The 17,561-nt window shown below is 43.1% G+C and overlaps 1 protein-coding gene across 1 annotated transcript in view; it reads right to left on the minus strand.

Moving 5' to 3' along the window:
* PARM1 (prostate androgen-regulated mucin-like protein 1) overlaps positions 1-17,561 on the minus strand; it is a gene marked incomplete at its 5' end in the record, with an annotated part of 131,194 nt that overhangs the window by 38,250 nt on the left and 75,383 nt on the right. Inside the window, one exon of the mRNA XM_082243569.1 lies at positions 5,923-6,675. Within this exon, the coding sequence (XP_082099695.1) occupies positions 5,923-6,675 (753 nt within the window). The remainder of the gene's footprint in view (positions 1-5,922; positions 6,676-17,561) is intronic.

Genomic DNA, 17,561 nt, shown 5'->3' on the forward strand with positions numbered 1-17,561 from the left:
AAAACAATATTTTTCACATTCTGCTATATGACATTCTCAATTTTTTTTTTTAAAAATCAAAATTTTTTAACATTTTAGGCCAATTTGTTTTCTGCTACATATTTTTGGTAAAAAAAAAATCGCAATAAGCGATAAGACGATAAGGTTTGCGCAAAAGTGATCGTGTTTACTAACTATTGGAAAGATTTATGTCATTTTTATTGTTTTTTGTTTTTTTTACTAGTAATGGCAGCGATCTGCGATTTTCTGCAGGACTGCGACATTGCAGCGGACAGATTGGACCCCTAACTGACATTTTTGACACTTTTGGGGGCACCTGTGACATTACTACAGTAATCAGTGCTAAAAATATGCACTGTTACTGTAATACTGAAGAATGATGTTGGTGATCAAGGGGTTAAATGTATGCCTCATGCTTACTGACGTGTGGGGGGGGGGGGTTCTGTGACACAGACAGAGATCGCAGGTTCAGCTATGCTGAATCCTGTGATCTCCTCCTGTCTGTCACTGAGAAGACTTAAGTAAATAAAAGTTCAACACAGAAATATAGTCCAGAGAAGTTTCTAGGGAACTCTTAGTAGCGCAATAAAAGGAAAAAAACCTCTTATGAGAAAGTGCAAGAAGTGCTTCAATGTCCAATGATTAATGATATGTAAACATATCAACACAGTCTCTAATAAGCCACAAGATATGAGGGATCCTTAAATAGTGCTGATAACAGGACCACCATAGGGTACCACCACCACCAGTGCTGGGATATGGCCAAAAATCTCACTCACCAGAACAACATGCCTGACCACTCTCATGGACTAGGCAGAAACAGCATGGGTTAAATAAGGGTGAAACCAACTTTATCCTGGCAATCCCGGTTCCTGTACGGATTCCTCCTCTCATTGGCAATATATGGGTAAAGAGATAGAAAGCACTCCCATAGCGTGATACCGTTTTAAAATTTTATTCACAATAAAACATAATTCATCACACTCACTTTTAAGACGAACATATCTGGCAGAATACTGGTGGTTCCAGAGTCTGGTGCGCTGTAGACGCGGTCGTGGCTATACGGCGTCCACTAATTACTATACACTGAGGGGGAAGGAGCTTCCGGGCGCTCTGTGTTCACAGCGGGACCGCGGACCGCGTCTACAGCGCACCAGACACTTTCTCATAAGAGGTTTTTTTCCTTTTATTGCGCTACTAAGAGTTCCCTAGAAACTTCTCTGGACTATATTTCTGTGTTGAACTTTTATTTACTTATATTTGACATTTGAAGTAGCAGCACTTGCATTTTATGTACATCCGGTCAGCGCAGAGGATCACATTCACCTATTAAGAGGTTTTTATTTTGTGGTATTTATTGATCACTGAGAAGACTTGCCTGCTTTGTTTACATAAACAGGCGGGTTTTCTCACCGTTTCCATGATGATCGGGGGAGGGAGGCATCGCTGGACCCAGGAGAGCCGCACTCCCGCAGTAGGATCACTGTGAGCAGTCAGCAAGTGGTTAAAAAAAAAACATGTTATACGTACCTCCTCTGTGCAGTTGGTTTTGCACAGGGCAGCCCCGATCCTCCTCTTCTCGGGTCCCTCTTGGCTGCTCCTGGCCCCTCCCTTCTGTTGAGTGCCCCCACTGCAAGCAGCTATGGGGCACCTGAGCCAAGCTGCAGCTCTGTGTATTCATTCAGACACGGAGCTGCCATTCGGCCTCGCCCCCTCTCTCTAGTGATTGGCCAGCTGACTTTGGTCGACAGCAGCAGGAGCCAATGGCGCCGCAGCTGTGTCTCAGTAATTCTGGAGGGAGAGTCCCAGATGGCCGAGGGACTCGTGGACATCTCTGGGCATAGAATGCATTAAGATAAAAAACCTTCTGACTTTACAACTCCTTTAGGTGAATCTGAAATCTGAAATGTCTTAAATTTATCTTGAAATTTAGCAGCGCATTGCTTGATGAATACCTAGTGTGACAGGAAGTCAGGTAAATCTGGGAATGTAGTCACTGAGAGGAGACACATTCCCACCTGCTTTGAAAGTTCACTGATACTATAGGGTGTTGGCTGCAGAGAGAGCCAGCAGGAAGTTGAAAACCATTCAGCTGTTCAGAATGAGGAGATCAAGGACTCTATAATTTGTCCAGAGAAAATCTATTGAGTGCTGCCTCCTGTCGCTGTGTGAGCTGGGAAGAGGAGGACAGACATACGTGTACCTCCCGACGCCGTGTGGGCATGGGAGAAGGACTGCTGCCGCCTGTCGCCGTGTGGGCTGGGAGAGGGGGACAGTCGGATGTGTGCCTCCCGACAAGCTGGTGAGCATGGGAGAAGACCCCCTAAAGCGATGTGAAGCTAAGGAGGGTAACCACGAGTGAAGACGTCTCAAAGGTGAGAAGACAAAGTGTTCCATGTGAAGAGTGTGAAGAGTAAAGGGACATGTTCAATGGACAATGTTTGTGCTGTGTGAAAAGCAAACAAATGGACATTTGAGTGTCTGCTGTAGGATCAGCAGTGTCGGTCCAACAGTAGGTTGGAAAGACTTCTTAGGTAGGTTCCAGCTGTGAGAAGGTAGCCGCCCACAGAGGCAAGGATTTATTTTGTCTTTTATTTTATTTTGGCTGTTTTGATGCTTGCAATTGTGTTAAGTAAATTGCATGAATAAATCAGTCTTGTTTTTCAACCTCTAATCGGCTATCTCTGTGAAAACGCACCCCCAAAGGGGTCACCCATACGCCTACCAATGAGTAATCCCTTACACTAGACACTCCTGCATTTAAAGCCCCAGCTGTATATCAGCAGTGAGAAATCTCAGGCACTGACTCCTAGTCTCTTAGGATTTGGTGATGTCACTTCTGTTCTGCTTACACTTCTCCTTGCTGGAGGGAATGTGGGGAGAAGGGGAGCAGTTTCTAGCACCCCTCTTCCTCACAGGATGGTGGCAGGAGCAGGGCAGTTTCAATGTCTCCTATTGACTTTGAACACAGGGTGAGAGGAGTGACCTCACTGTCTAAGGGGAGAGGGTTAGTTGACCTTTTTCCTAGGGTCAAGTGACCCCCTTCCCCGCCCAAAAGTTATCACTGTCTCCGGGGTGAATAGGTTAGCTGACCTTTTTTCTGGGGTGAAATGACCTCTTCCCGCTCAATTTTCCCACCTGAATGTCCCGCCGGAATATTCCAGACCCCCCATCCAGGGGTATTTAACAGCTTCCCAATTGCCCGCCGCCTTTTTACAGCGGCAGTGCAGGCCTCCTGTACGAACCGGCATAGACCTACGTCAGTCACGCGCCTGCAGCTAAGGGGCGAGCGCGTGCCGCCGACGGCGCGCTGTTACCCCCATTCGGCAGCAGAGACTCCAAAGCACGGGGCAGGCGGCTCCGATTGCCGCCTGACGCCTGTGATCGCTCCCCGCTGAGAGGGAAGAACAGTCAGCTGTTGTAAACACAGCTGGCCGTTCTTCTCCCTGGAATGATCATAGAGCTCCTGTGATCCTTCTATATAGGAACACAGGTCTCTTTGATAATTTCACAAGCCACGCCCCCCCCACAGTTAGAATCACTCCCCTAGGCTCACATTTAACCTGCCTAGCGGTGAACCCGAGCGTGACTCGGGTGGATTTTTCATGCTAGGATCGGTATCCCCGAGCCACGCTCGGGGTGGATGGGCAGAGAGCGCGCAGCGGTCTGTTACCTTCTCCTGGCGATCCAGCGATGAACTCCCATTGCTGTGATCGCCAGCCGTCCTCCGTCTGTGTGATGACTTCCTAGTTCCATTCCCTGCAGCAGCAATGCTGCATGGGAGCGGAACTAGGGAGGGAAATTCAAACATTGAGCGTTCACAAAACACAAACACATAACATTTTTATATATATATATATATATATATATATATATATATATAATGTGTATGTATGTATGTATATATATGTATGTATATATATATATATATATACACACACACATATCTATATATATATATATATATATATATATATATATATATACATATATATATATATATATATATATATACACACATATATATATACATATATATATATATATATATATATATATATATATATATAATATAATAAAATTATATTATTGATTAGATTATAATTCATGCGTTTGTGTTTCACATTTATCACATCTGGGATGTCTACTAGACTCTTGTTTTGGTCAGGTTTAAGTCAGTAATTACTAAGAATTGTAGGCCTATAATACATAACGCCAAATTTCCATGAAAAAAAATTGTACCGCTTTTGGTACAGAATTCCTGACATAATCATACCGCCAGGGAGGTTAACCCCTTGATCACCCACAGGGTTAACCCCTTTCCTGCCAGTGTCATTATTACAGTAACAGTGCATATTATTAGCACTGATTACCGTAGTAATGTCACTGGTCCACCCAAAAGTGTCAAAAATGTCAGTTAGGGTTCCAATCTGTCTGCCGCAATGTCGCAGTCCCGCTAAAAATCGCAGATCATCGACATTACTAGTAAAAAAAAAAACAAAAAAAAAACAATAAAAATGACATAAATCTTTCCCGTAGTTAATAAACGCAATAACTTTTGCACAAACCAATCAAAATACGCTTATTGCGATTTTTTTTACCAAAAATATGTAGCAGAAAACAAATTGGCCTAAAATGTTATTTTTTTTTTTGGGAATGTTATATATCAGAATGTGAAAAATATTGTTTTTTGTTTTCAAAACTGTCGCTCTTTTTTTCAAAAATTAAAAATCGCACAGGTGATCAAATACCACCAAAATAAAGCTCTATTTGTGGGGAAAAAAAGGATGGGTACAGCGTCGCACGATCACGCAATTGTCCGTTAAAGTAACACAGTGCCGTATCCGGAAATATGACCTGGTCAGGAAGGGGTAAAATCTTCCGGTCTTAAAGTGGAAAAAATACGCTCTTTGAGAATTTTTTTGTCAAAGACATGTCGCTAAATACATTTGAACTAAATATATGACGCAAAAATTGAATATATTGGATATTTTTTAACAGTCAAAGTAGAAAATGTCAATTTTTCACAACATTTTCGCTCTTTTTTTTATTAAAATCGCAAAAAATAAAAAGCGCAGCGGTGATCAAATACCACCAAAAGAAAGCTCTGTTAGTGGGAAAAAAAGGACGTAAATTTTGTTTGGGTACAGCATTGCACGTCCGCGCAATTGTCAGTTAAATTCGCGCAGTGCCAAGTTGAAAAAGTGGCCTGGTCATTGAGCAGCCAAATCTTCTGGGGCTAAATTGGTTAAAAAAAAAATGTGTGTGTAAACTCACTTAGGGCTCTTTCACACGGGCGATCCGATCAGATCCGCCTGTCAGTTTTTTAGGCGGATCTGATCGGATCCTCCATGCAGCTCTATGGGGCAGCGGATGTCAGCGGAGACACCTCCGCTGACACCCGCTGCCATCCGCATCCGATCCTGTCCGTGAAATCCGGACGGATGGAAATCCTATTTTTCCACCAGTCCAGGGATCGGATCGGATGAGAGCAGACAGGCGGTCCGCTCTCATCCGATCCCCCATAGAGAGCAGCGGGAGCTGTGACACCTCCCTCTCCGCACTGCAAGCGGAGACGGAGCTGTCATCCGCCGACTCAGCGGGGATCGGCGGATCGATCCTCGCTGAGCAGCACGGATCTGCCTATGGAGGCGGACCGTGTGGAAGAGCCCTTAGGTGTTTGTTTATTTATTATAATATAATTTTGGGTGTAAATTCCTTAATTCTGTCCCATGACATGAGGAAGCAAGACTGCCTCTGTCAAAATGGCCCCTCCACACAAGAGACACAGCGCCGTATGGTAAGTCAGTTATGGGAAAAATCAGCAGGAGGGAGGGGGAAGACAATACTGGCGACTTGTATTTGTCCTTTTTTTTTGGACACAGCTTTCAGAGTTTAGTTTCTCTTTAAAATAACACTCACCTGAACTAAGTGCCTTTGGTTTTTCGGAGTTACTCTGGCTTGATGTTGGTTTTTCAGAAGCTTCTTTGTCACCCGGAGAATTAGGTGTTTCATTTTTGACCGTTGCTGCAGCAGATGTGCTACTTTTGTCAGTTGCAATAGTAAGTTTGTCAGGTTTTGTTGTTACTTTTGTTGATGCAGTAGATTCTATTGTCTGAGTTTTGGCAATGTTAGTCGTAGTTGTATTACCTGTTGTTATGGTAGACACTGTTTCAGATGGTTTTGGAGTCGTTGAATTTGGCTTGGTAAAGTTCTCATTTCCAGTAGTTGTTTCTGTATTAAGTATAGCAGTTACAGATTCCGTACTCATCTCTGGAGTTATTGTTAATGTCTCATTGGTAGTTTCTATAGATCCATCTGTATGATTAACTGACATTGAAGTTTCGGGTGTGCTGGATGAAACAGTTGTTTCTGGCGTTTTTGATCCGGTAAGAGATGTTGTGCTTGGTGGGATATCTGTAGTCGTTTGGTCCTCTGATGCATTTGTATTTGTAGTTATTACTTGTTGCGTAGTTACAATACTGCTATTGCTACTTGCTGTTGTCGTTTGTTGTGAAAGACTTGCGGTATTACCAGCAAGTGTGGATGTCTCTTCCACAGGTAAACTCACAGGTATCGAAACCGATGAAACAGTTGGTTCTGTTGTCACAGAAGCAGTTGAGACCAGCGCTGTGTCCTGGGTTGAATCTGTTACATTTGTTCCATGGACAAGTCCTGGTAAATAAAAATATAGCCAATTAACAACACAAAACAAATGTTTAGAAATACAATGACTAAGGCTCGGTTCACATATATGCAAAGCGGGAACCCTGCGAATCCACATCACATTCAGAACGCAGGCAGTTCACACTGCCATATGCAAATCGCTGGGGGTTTCAATACAAAGTTAACAACACCCCCAGATCAGTTCGCATATCGCAGTGCGAACTGAAAGTTTGGACATGAATTGGATTGCATTGGTGTGAACCACCATGCAATCCAATTCTGCTGCGGACCCAAAAAATGGTCCTGTGCATGTTCTGTCCAAATCCAATGTGAATTCAGCCATACAATCTGTATAGCTGAATTCACATCGCACAGACATTGCATGTGATTTTTAGAGCAGTGCGCTCCGAATCGCATGCAATGTCTGTCATCGCTGTAGTGTGAACTGGGGCTAAGACAGCTCACTTACAGGAGGAAGTAAAGAGCATTTTACCTAAATCTGAAGTTAAATAAGTCCATGCAAAACCTAACTAACGCTAAACCTACTCTTTGCCACATTTTAAACCTAACCTATCTAACCCTGTAAAGCAAAAATCGCTGTACCTATTCAGCACTCGATCCGGTCCAGTCTCCGACGATGGAAGCGGTGTGCAGGAGAGGACCAACAATGGCCGTGAAATGAATGGGAAGTGACATCACCTATAGACTTACTATGGGGCTTCCGTTGTCGAGTGCCTTTCCTGCACCCACCTCCACGCTGAAGCCGTGGCTGACAGCTCAGTGTGGGACCGGATGGGACCGGCTGACAAGGTATAATCATTCATCCCTGTTTCCTGGGGACAGTCCCCATTTTGAGAGGTCTGTCCCCGGTAAGGTATAAGACAGCACTTAACGCAAGCCAAGGAAATAAGAACAGACAATTCTCTGTTGTGTTTCTTTCTCTGCAGCTGCACCAGGGACATCGCCAAGACCTCTGAACTCTGTGCTACATACTAATGACTTCTGCAATCTGCTTTACATAATACTGACCCCTGAACTCTGTGTTACACACTCCTGTCCTCTGTACTCTGCGTTACTTACTCCTGACCCCTGAACTCTCTGCACTCTGCATTACATACTACTGACCCCTGAACTCTGTGTTACTTACTCCTGACCCCTGAACTCTGCATTACATTCTGCTGTCCTCTGAATTACTGTGACCTATGTGTTACATACTACTGACTTCTGAACTCTCTGCACTCTGCATTACATACTACTGACCCCTGAACTCTGTGTTACACACTCCTATCCTCTGTACTCTGCATTACTTACTCCTGATCCCTGAACTCTGCATTACATACTGCTGACCTCTGAATTACTGTGACCTATGTGTTACATACTACTGACTTCTGAACTCTCTGCACTCTGCATTACATACTACTGACCTCTGAACTCTGTGTTACACATGCTCGTCCTCTGTACTCTGCATTACTTACTCCTGACCCCTGAACTCTGTGTTACACATGCCTGTCCTCTGTACTCTGCATTACTTACTCCTGACCCCTGAACTCTGCATTACATACTGCTGACCTCAAATTTCTGTGACCTCTGCATTACATACTAAAGACTTCTGAACTCTCTGCACTCTGCATTTCACACTACTGACCCCTGAACTCTGTGTTACACACTCCTATCCTCTGTACTCTGCGTTTCTTACTCCTGATTCCGGAATTCTGCATCACATACTGCTACCTGAATTACTGTGACCTCTGCATTACATACTACTGATCTTTGAACTCTCTGCACTGTGCATTACATACTACTGACTTCTGAACTCTCTGCACTCTGCATTACATACTACTGTGCCCTGAACTCTGTGTTACACACTACTGTCCTCTGTATTTTATACTCCTGAGTGCTGACCCCTGAACTCTGCATCACATACTGCTGGTCGCTGAATTACTGTGACCTCTGCATTACATACTACTGACTTCTGAACTCTCTGCACTCTGCATTACATACTACTGTGCCCTGAACTCTGTGTTACACACTACTGTCCTCTGTATTTTATACTCCTGACCCCTGAACTCTGCATCACATACTGCTGATCGCTGAATTACTGTGACCTCTGCATTACATACTACTGACTTCTGAACTCTCTGCACTCTGTATTACATACTACTGACCCCAACCCCTGAACTGTTACACACTCCTGTCCTCTATACTCTGCGTTACTTACTCTTGGCCCCTCAATTCTCTGCATCACATACTGCTGACTTCTGCACTGTGCGTGACAGATTGCAAAAAACTGTTTTTAACCCTTCCCTATTTTATGAATATGAAAAAAGGCTTGGCTTTAAACACACAGTAATAAACTGAAACAGAAACAAATTTAATTTGAAGAAAACAGTAAATACATATGTGTAAACTGTCATAAATGTGAAAAATCTCAATAAAAAAATGGTGTAGAATTAATACACGTAAGCACATGGTTTCAGACTCCATTGTAATGATTTACGACCACTAAAGTGGTTGTAAACCTCAGACATGAAACATGAACAAAGCACATCTCAACCTCTGTTATCTGCATGAGTCACATCTGCGACTCCCAGAGATAATTGGTGATGGGGAAGAGAGCTCCAGCACACATCCTGTGTTTGACAGCCACAGCTGTGCACGCTTGCCTGTACTGTGAGGAGGGGGGTGTGTCCCTTCCCTCCAATCAGGCCTCAGAAATCTACTCAATTAACTCTGCTCTGAGCAATACTTTAGATCCTCATCCCCCTGCTTTTCAGAGCTGAGAAATGCTATGTAAAATGTGTGTTTTAAAAGACTGGTGAGAAGTCTGTGAAAAATCCTTTTTTATGTTTTATGTAGAGGAAAAATGTCCACTGATAAACAGGTACAACTTATGTAGAAAGCTTTGTTTCATCTCTGTGTATCAGATGAGGAAGGTAACGTCACTGGGTATATTTAAGGGTTTACAATTACTTTAAACTATAAATGACCTGTACCCCTCAAAATAGGAAACAATTGTAAAAGCAAATACAGTGAAAAGTTGCTCACGTAACAGTATAAGCAAAAACAAATTAGTAAGCAGTAAAATGTAGTGAGAATTTCAACTGGCAGGGGACAGGATCTAAAACCTTTTTACATTTAAAATTTGGAAAGTATTTTAGGTAATTCCTAAAGGCTCTCTCCCTACTGTTCTTCTCCTTGTCTTTTTTCTGTCTTCTGTCTCCCCCACTGTTTTTTTTTCTCCCTCTCTTCTTGCTTTTTTTCTCCTTTCTTTTTCCCCTGTTCTCTTCCTCCCTCTCTTGTCTGTTATTACTGATGCTTTTACAACCAATTTGCTCTTACCCGGATTTATAATCTTGGCCCCATAGTTGGCAACGTTTCCTTTGCCGACTTTTAATGATGGGAACTCTAAAGCCGGGTTCACACTAGCTGCGGCTGCAACTCGCAGCATGGGGCCCGGTGCTTCCCTGTTCTCCGTTGCAGGTGCGAATCAGGTCAGGGCCATCTTACCGAATGGGCACGCTGGGCAGTTGCCCAGGGGCCCCACTTGCCTGGGAGGCCCCACCTGCCCAGCAAACCCAGCCCCAGCCAAGCATGATTTCCGATTCCCGTGTGCATCCCGCTGCTGAACTTAGCAGGTGGCAAGCGCCTATTGGCCCTATGCTGCTGTCAGGCCACTTGGTTTGCGGAGGGGGAGCCCACAACTGCAGGAATGCCTGTCCGCCTCCACGGGAACAGGCACACACAGGGCAGTCAAGTCTGACTCCCGTCCGTGTGTGTGTTCACCAGACCCAGCCCCTGAACTTGGAAGCTGTTATTAGCCTGACACTGCTGTACCAATAAATATAGCCTTATCGATCATTTGCATTTTTATTCTTGTGGGTGATAGGTGTAGGCAGGGCCCCAGTGCACTGCATTGCCCGGGGCCCTTTAATGCTCTTAAGATGGCACTTAATAAGGTCCAAATTTTTTCCTGAATTTGGACCTGAAACAGAGCCAAAGACACCCTTCAATGTTGATCTGGTCATCTTCCTGGTTACAAATGTCAATGTGTTTACACCACCCTGTGCCTGTTTCTTACTGGTAACGTCAGTCTGGATATCGCTGCTCGACGAATACTGTATTCATTCTTGATCATTTCAAATGACCTACCTTTATTTGTAAACTGTTTGACTTTTCTGTGCGCATTTGAGAAAAAAGGGAATTACAAAAAACAAAAACAAAAAAAAAAAACTTATTTTTAAAGTGAAAACTGCATGCATGTCAAGTTTATTTAAACTGAGAGCTCCTGGTATTATATCTGCTAGTGGTCTTTTTCTTTTTTTTTTTAAGATAAGGAAAGGATATTATTGCTTTTCCAAAAGATCAGGAAACCATTTATATGCTGACATCAAGCAGAGATGTACAAAGTAGTGTTAAAGGAGAAGTTTGGGTTACATAAAAATCAAAATGGCATACTCACCTCGAGGCTGCAGCATAGTTGTGATGCTGCAGCTGTTCCCCGCTGGCTTTAAGTCTACATGACTGCTGATTGCTCATTTCTCAATCTGCTCAGAGCGGACAGCAGTGACTGTCTGTCACCGCTCTCAACACTTCTACGCTAGTGCTCACTAAAGCATCGGGCAGGAGGGAGGGTGAGCGCAGCTGGCGTCGTCTCTCAGCCATGTATGGGACATTGTATAAAATGTGTAAGGTTTTTTGAATAAAAAGTAGAAAAATATAAAAAAAATAATAATAACAATAAATTGGATAAAAAGAGGGAATGAAAATGAATGATGAAATGAAAATAAACAGAAAATAGTGATCATAATAATTAAAAAAAAAAAAGATTTGTATTTTTATTTTTACTATCATTTTTTTTAATTATTATAATCATTCTTTTTTATTTATTTTCATTTCATTGTTCATTTTCATTCCCTCTTCTATCACTTTTTATCCAATTTATTATTACCTGTATTTTTTTTTTTTTTAATATATTATTTTTTATATTTTTTATTCAAAAAAACCTTACACTTTTATACAATGCCCCATACTATATTCTTTTATATTTTTCAAAGATATTATAAGTCTCCTAGATTGTTACCAGAGCAGTACCCCATATACGTGCCGACATCTACCTAGGAGCCAGCGTGATACATGTGAAAACAAACCATGCATTACCAATCCCCTAGTCACTCAGCACCTCCTCTCTCCCCACCCCTTTTGCCACTTATAAACCAATGGCTCCCCAGTGGGCGTAGGACTGACGAAGGAGCCGCGCATTCTCCAAAACGCGTTAATGCCCACCACCACCTGACACCGGCCGCATGTGTACCAGCATGGTTTCGGAAGCTCGACCGCTCTGTTGTTCTCTGCACTCACAAACGCCAGCGCCCACCTGGATACCGGATAGCCGCGAGTCGGCTCCCCTTCCTTACCCCATTCATACAGGACGATGCTGGAAGCTGACAATAAGCACATTTAAGGTTTTACCACAATGGATTATCCTGTAGGTGTTTTAATCCTTTTGTGTCTTAATAAATGGTCAATACTGCACTTAGAGGCGCCTTGTGTTCTTCCTACATATATCTGTAGTGTTTACTTATCTCTCTCCAAAGCGCCATTTCTCTCTGGTGCTTCATTCCTCTGTTATCAGCAGGAGTCACTTCTGACAAGTTCTCAGACACGTGGGATAACAGTAGCTGAAAATTTTTGTCGGAGAGGGAGCTTAGAGGGAGATAAGCACTGAGCTTGTCTATTCAGACTGCAGCTCTGCATGTTCCTTAGTTTCCCTGCCTTTGTGGAGGGGGGTGTGTCCCTTTCCTCCAATCAGCTCTCACACAGTGTAAATACAGTATCCCCACCCACTGCTAAAAGAGGAAGAAAGTTTTATAACACGATCTGCACTTTCCAAAGAGTGTAGAAAGCTGAAGACAACAGGTATACAAATACAACTTATGTAGGAGGATTTGTATCATCTCTATGTATCATCTGAGGCTATTCACTTCACTGGGTATCTGTGAGGGTTTACATCCACTTTAAAGAACATTATTATCAAACTTTTATGGGTATAACTCTGCTTTAAGTTGGGCTGAAAGACATATGAAGCTCTGTGACATCAGACACCACCATTGTTTAATGATGTTTATATAATAATGTTTGTATAACACTATATCAAATACCTTTGTATTGATTCCCAATGTTTATATAGCACTTTATATCAGTCCCTGTTCCTTAAGGCTCGGTTCACACTGGGGCGGCACGACTCCTTACTACTTCGTGGGCGACTTGTGCATTCCCATGCGCCACGACTTCGGAGCGACTTGCATGGACTTTACATAATGGAAGTCTATGCAAGTCGCTTCGAGGTCGCCCCGAAGTAGTACAGGACCCTTTTTCTAAGTCGGAGCGACTTGTGTCGCTCCTATTAGAACGGGTCCTGTAGCAGTCAATGGACCGCGAGGGAGCGCGACTTGTCAGACTGACAAGTCGCGCTAGTGTGGACCGAGTCTTAATCTCACAATCGAATGTCCCTAATGCCTGACACACACTTTTGTCTCCCGACATTTGGCAGTGTATACCCGGCTTTACACACACTAAAGCTAGCAATACACAACTGGTTTTCTCTTGTTCGTCCTATGGGCTGAATGAGAGAAAATCAAGCAATTCCCCCTTCCATGCTAAACAGTGTAGATAGAGAAATCATCACTGCCAGCTACTGTATTCAGGCATCCACATCGCCCCTGGATGCCTGAATACCCAACCAGTGACTGTATCTGACAGGATGTAGTCACTGTTTGCCCGATATTTTTCCACAACTTTTGTCCAGCCAGGTGGTTCCGACAGGGCAATACAAAATAGGCAAACACAAGGAGCTGCCCTAAGGACCATATCTATGAGCCACCGAGGAATGGTTACAAAAAAATCAATCACAAAAAAGAAACTATGCAAAATTTCACAAGCTTAATTGAATACAAAAAGGTCAATTATAAAAACAGAAACCCTCCACCATCACCAATAAAAGAAAGACAACGTTGTCTATACTGTAAAAAAGAAGGTGTGCCAGATGCCACACTCACATGTACACATCACAATTAACCCAATGAATGTCAGGCTAGCAATTCTAGGCAATAAGGGAACAGTGTGTACACAGAACCCACCTAAAAAGACTCGAGATGGTGCAGCAGGTACAGAATAATAAAAAAAAATGAAAAATATGGCCCAAGTAGCACAAAGTGCAAAGCGATCTGGGTTAGCTGATAGTCTGTCACCGCTGCCCAGCCGGACAGCCAGCATTCTTACCTCCTCCTTCCCCAAGTGGCTGTGAGTCTCCTCCAGTGCTCTGTGCCCTGAGTTCACCCTTTTTTGAAGCCTATTAGAGCCTCTGGCTCTAATCACGTGCTTAAAAAAAAAAAAATCCCCTATTGGAATCCATGCGTCCAGCGCCCTGCATGTAGATTAGGGAGCCGGACGCAGGGATAGGGGGGGCAGGGCCCCTGCGCCCCCAATGGACAGGCCACCACTGGATCCTGAGAAGCAAGCATGGCACCAATATAGCCAAGGAGCGGAGGGGACAGGCAAGCAGATAGTTCACAAATGCAGACAGTGATGGGTCAATCCATATCAGTCCCAATCCCACCTCTACACCCCACAAGCAGACGGCTCGATCTAGATGAAAGATGCCGATCCAGGTGGCCTAGGGATACTGCATATGACGTGTGTGTGCCAAACCTGGTCCCTGGATGTTCTTCACTGTGTCTAGGTATGCAGCTCTAGAGGGTGTTACGGGCTTACTGCATGCTAGTACAAGATAACTGCACTCCGCCAGTTTCGGCACCCACCACAATCTCTCAAAAACTCCTAACAGCTTCCCATGTAGGTGGAGATGATTCAAAACGTGGCTAGTGGCATCCGGCGTACACCTGCATGACGACAGACTGGTTCATACAGGGCTACCCATGGCTTGAATTACTGCCAATTCAGCAGGAAACTGGCTGAAATTCAAGCTGAGTATAGCTAGTTTAAGGCCAATGCAGGTTAAAGTTCATTAACCCAGCAGTGTTTTTTTGTAATGAAAACTAGGACAACATATAACTGAGCTGAGGGGGGGGAAGGGGCCGGTGACGTCACCCGCCATCCATTGCTGTCGAGACCGCTGTGTGTAATACGATCTGCTCATCACATGCACTTGTATAGTGCTTTACAAGGTAATTTTATGATTTTATGCTATGTTCAATAAAGTAATTTATTGCGGTAATGCACTATGTCCGGACCTGTTTTCCTATGGACCTGTGACCCGCTTTATGGACCTGTGATCTGTTACCTGTGAGCCTTATTTTCTGATGAAGAGGAATACTGATCTGATCTATATTGGTGATATCCTTGGAGAAAGTTTATGTCCTACTAGCCCGTCTGGTGACACAGGGGCTAAGTGTGAGGTGAGAGGTGGGTGGGGGATTGAGACTGGGTGGAGGATTACCAGCACATTGAAGAGCACTGAATGTTTATATCTTGTGCATGCTTCACCATAATTTGCACCTGTGGACTGCTCTCCTCGATATCATCTTCATAATCCATATTTGATAGCGCTGCACATTTTGTTATATATAACTTGAATGCTAGCCATTATGCTTCCTGTAAGCTTTGTGGCTTATTTGCTTGTGAATATAGGTACATGAAAAAACAGAATAGACTAGATGTGCATTCATTCTCCCTAAATCTAAATAATGTACCCCCCCCCCCTTTCCTAGCTGCCTACTTTCTTCTGTTTGATATGGCAGTTGCCTCCAATGTTTGCATCTTTGCCTGCGCAGTAACCTACCATAGACATGAACTGGTCCATACTCCAAAAATAGCAGCACCAGGAGTACAACCACATGCAAGTCTTAGTGAAGATGTAGCAAAGGGTGATATGGTCTGTTTTAGGGTCCATTCACACTAGCGCGACTTGTCAGGCGACTTGGTCGTCTGACAAGTCGCGGTCGGTCGGTCGCCATTGAATAGTACAGGACCTGTTCTAATAGGAGCAACACAAGTCGCTCCGACTTAGAAAAAGGGTCCTGTACTACTTTGGGGCGACCTGGAGGCGACTTGCATTGACTTCAATTATATGACTTCACAGATCGCCCCACAAAATCCTGTCGCGGCAGTGTGAATGGGCTGTTAACAAAACACTGATTTACTTTTTTTTTTAATCCAAGAGTTTTTATTTGTATTTAAATTGGCAAAAAAAGTAACAACATCAAAAGAAAAGAAATCCTGTACTGAGACGTGCAGCATATATAACAAACTTGTACTATATATACATACTGATCTGCCATAACTTTTTGACCACTGACTGGTTAAATGAATAACACTGATTATCTAGTTACAATGGCATTTGAAAGTCAGTGGAATATATTAGGCAGCAAGATTACATGTTGCCCCTAGAGTGTAAAAAATTATTATGGAACCTGTAAATTTAAATTAAGTGACAAGTTGCCCAGAATCAATAAAATAAAATAAAATACAATTAGCGATTACTTTAGAATGTGTGCAAAAGATACCTTAAGATTTTTTTGCACACATTTTAAAGTAATCACTCATTTTATTTTATCGATTCTGGGTGGCATTGCCACTTTATTTAGTTTTGAAGGTTCCATAATATATTTTTGCACATATTGAGTTTTTTTCAGCAAGGTCTTTAATAAATTGCCATTTATTTTCACATATATTGTGATATAGTATCTACTGCTAAACCAAACTAATTAGATCCCATATCTGTGGCATGAATTTATTATACATTCATTATGTTGTCCCTAAAGTTGATGTGTTGAAAGCAGAAAAAAATGGGCATCACAGTTGTTGTATATGGGGCAGCGTAGCCGGTGACTGGACAGGGGTGCCCATGCTGACCCGTGTCCACAGCCAAAAGTGCCTAAATTGGGCACATGACCATCAGAACTGGACTACTAAGCATTAGAAGAGGACCTGGTCCAATAAATCACGTTTTCTTTTAGACCATGTGGATTGCCGAGTGTGTGTGCGTCACTTACCTGGGGAAGAGATGATAGCAGGATGCAGTATGGGAAGAAGGCAAGCCGGCGAAGGCAGTGTGATGCTTTGGGCAATGTTCTGCTAGGACACCTTGGGTCCTACCATTCATGTGGTTGTTACTTTGACACATATCACCTATCTAAACATTGTTGCTAACCAAGTATTTCCTGATAGCAGTGGCCTTTTTCAGCAGGATAATGCAGCCTTTCAGACTGCAAAAATGGTTCAAAAATGGTGTGAGGAACACTACCAGTTTGCGGTGTTGACTTGGCCTCCAAATTTTCCAGATCTCAGTCCATTGAGAATCTGTGGGATGTGTTGGACAAACGATTGCAATCCTTGGAGGCCCCACCTCGCAATTTCAGGATTTAAAGATCTGCTACTGACAACATGGTACTAGATACCACAGCATACCTTCAGAGGTCTAGTGGTGTTAGGAACAGAAGAGAGAGAGAGAGAGAGAGACTACTATTGCTTGGCTTTCTTCTGATGCCAGGCTGTATCTGCCTTCCATATTTTCTAAGTTAGTGACGTGGAACAAGCATGAAGGTTAGAAAGTCAGAGTGGACTCCTCATATGTAAGCTTGTTCTGGATCGGTAACTCAGAAAGTAATGAAGCTTTTGGATCAACATGACAACCAACCAACTAGAATTTTTAGAATTGGCAGCTTTTATACCTCCCAAAGTACAGGTTTCTTTTTTTTAAAAAAAAAAAATAGCCATTTCCACCATTAGTGTTAACTTGTCAGCAAGAGCAATGACTGGAATGTCAGTTTTTAAAAAAATAGAAAGAATTTGATGACTCAGTCAACAACTTCCATAACAATAAACTGTCAGATGGCCTTGTTCTGGGATCACTTGCAGGAATATTGAATTGTTTCTAC

This window comes from Pelophylax lessonae, assembly GCF_965119305.1.
Source record: "Pelophylax lessonae genome assembly, chromosome: 1".
Classification (NCBI taxonomy): domain Eukaryota; kingdom Metazoa; phylum Chordata; class Amphibia; order Anura; family Ranidae; genus Pelophylax; species Pelophylax lessonae.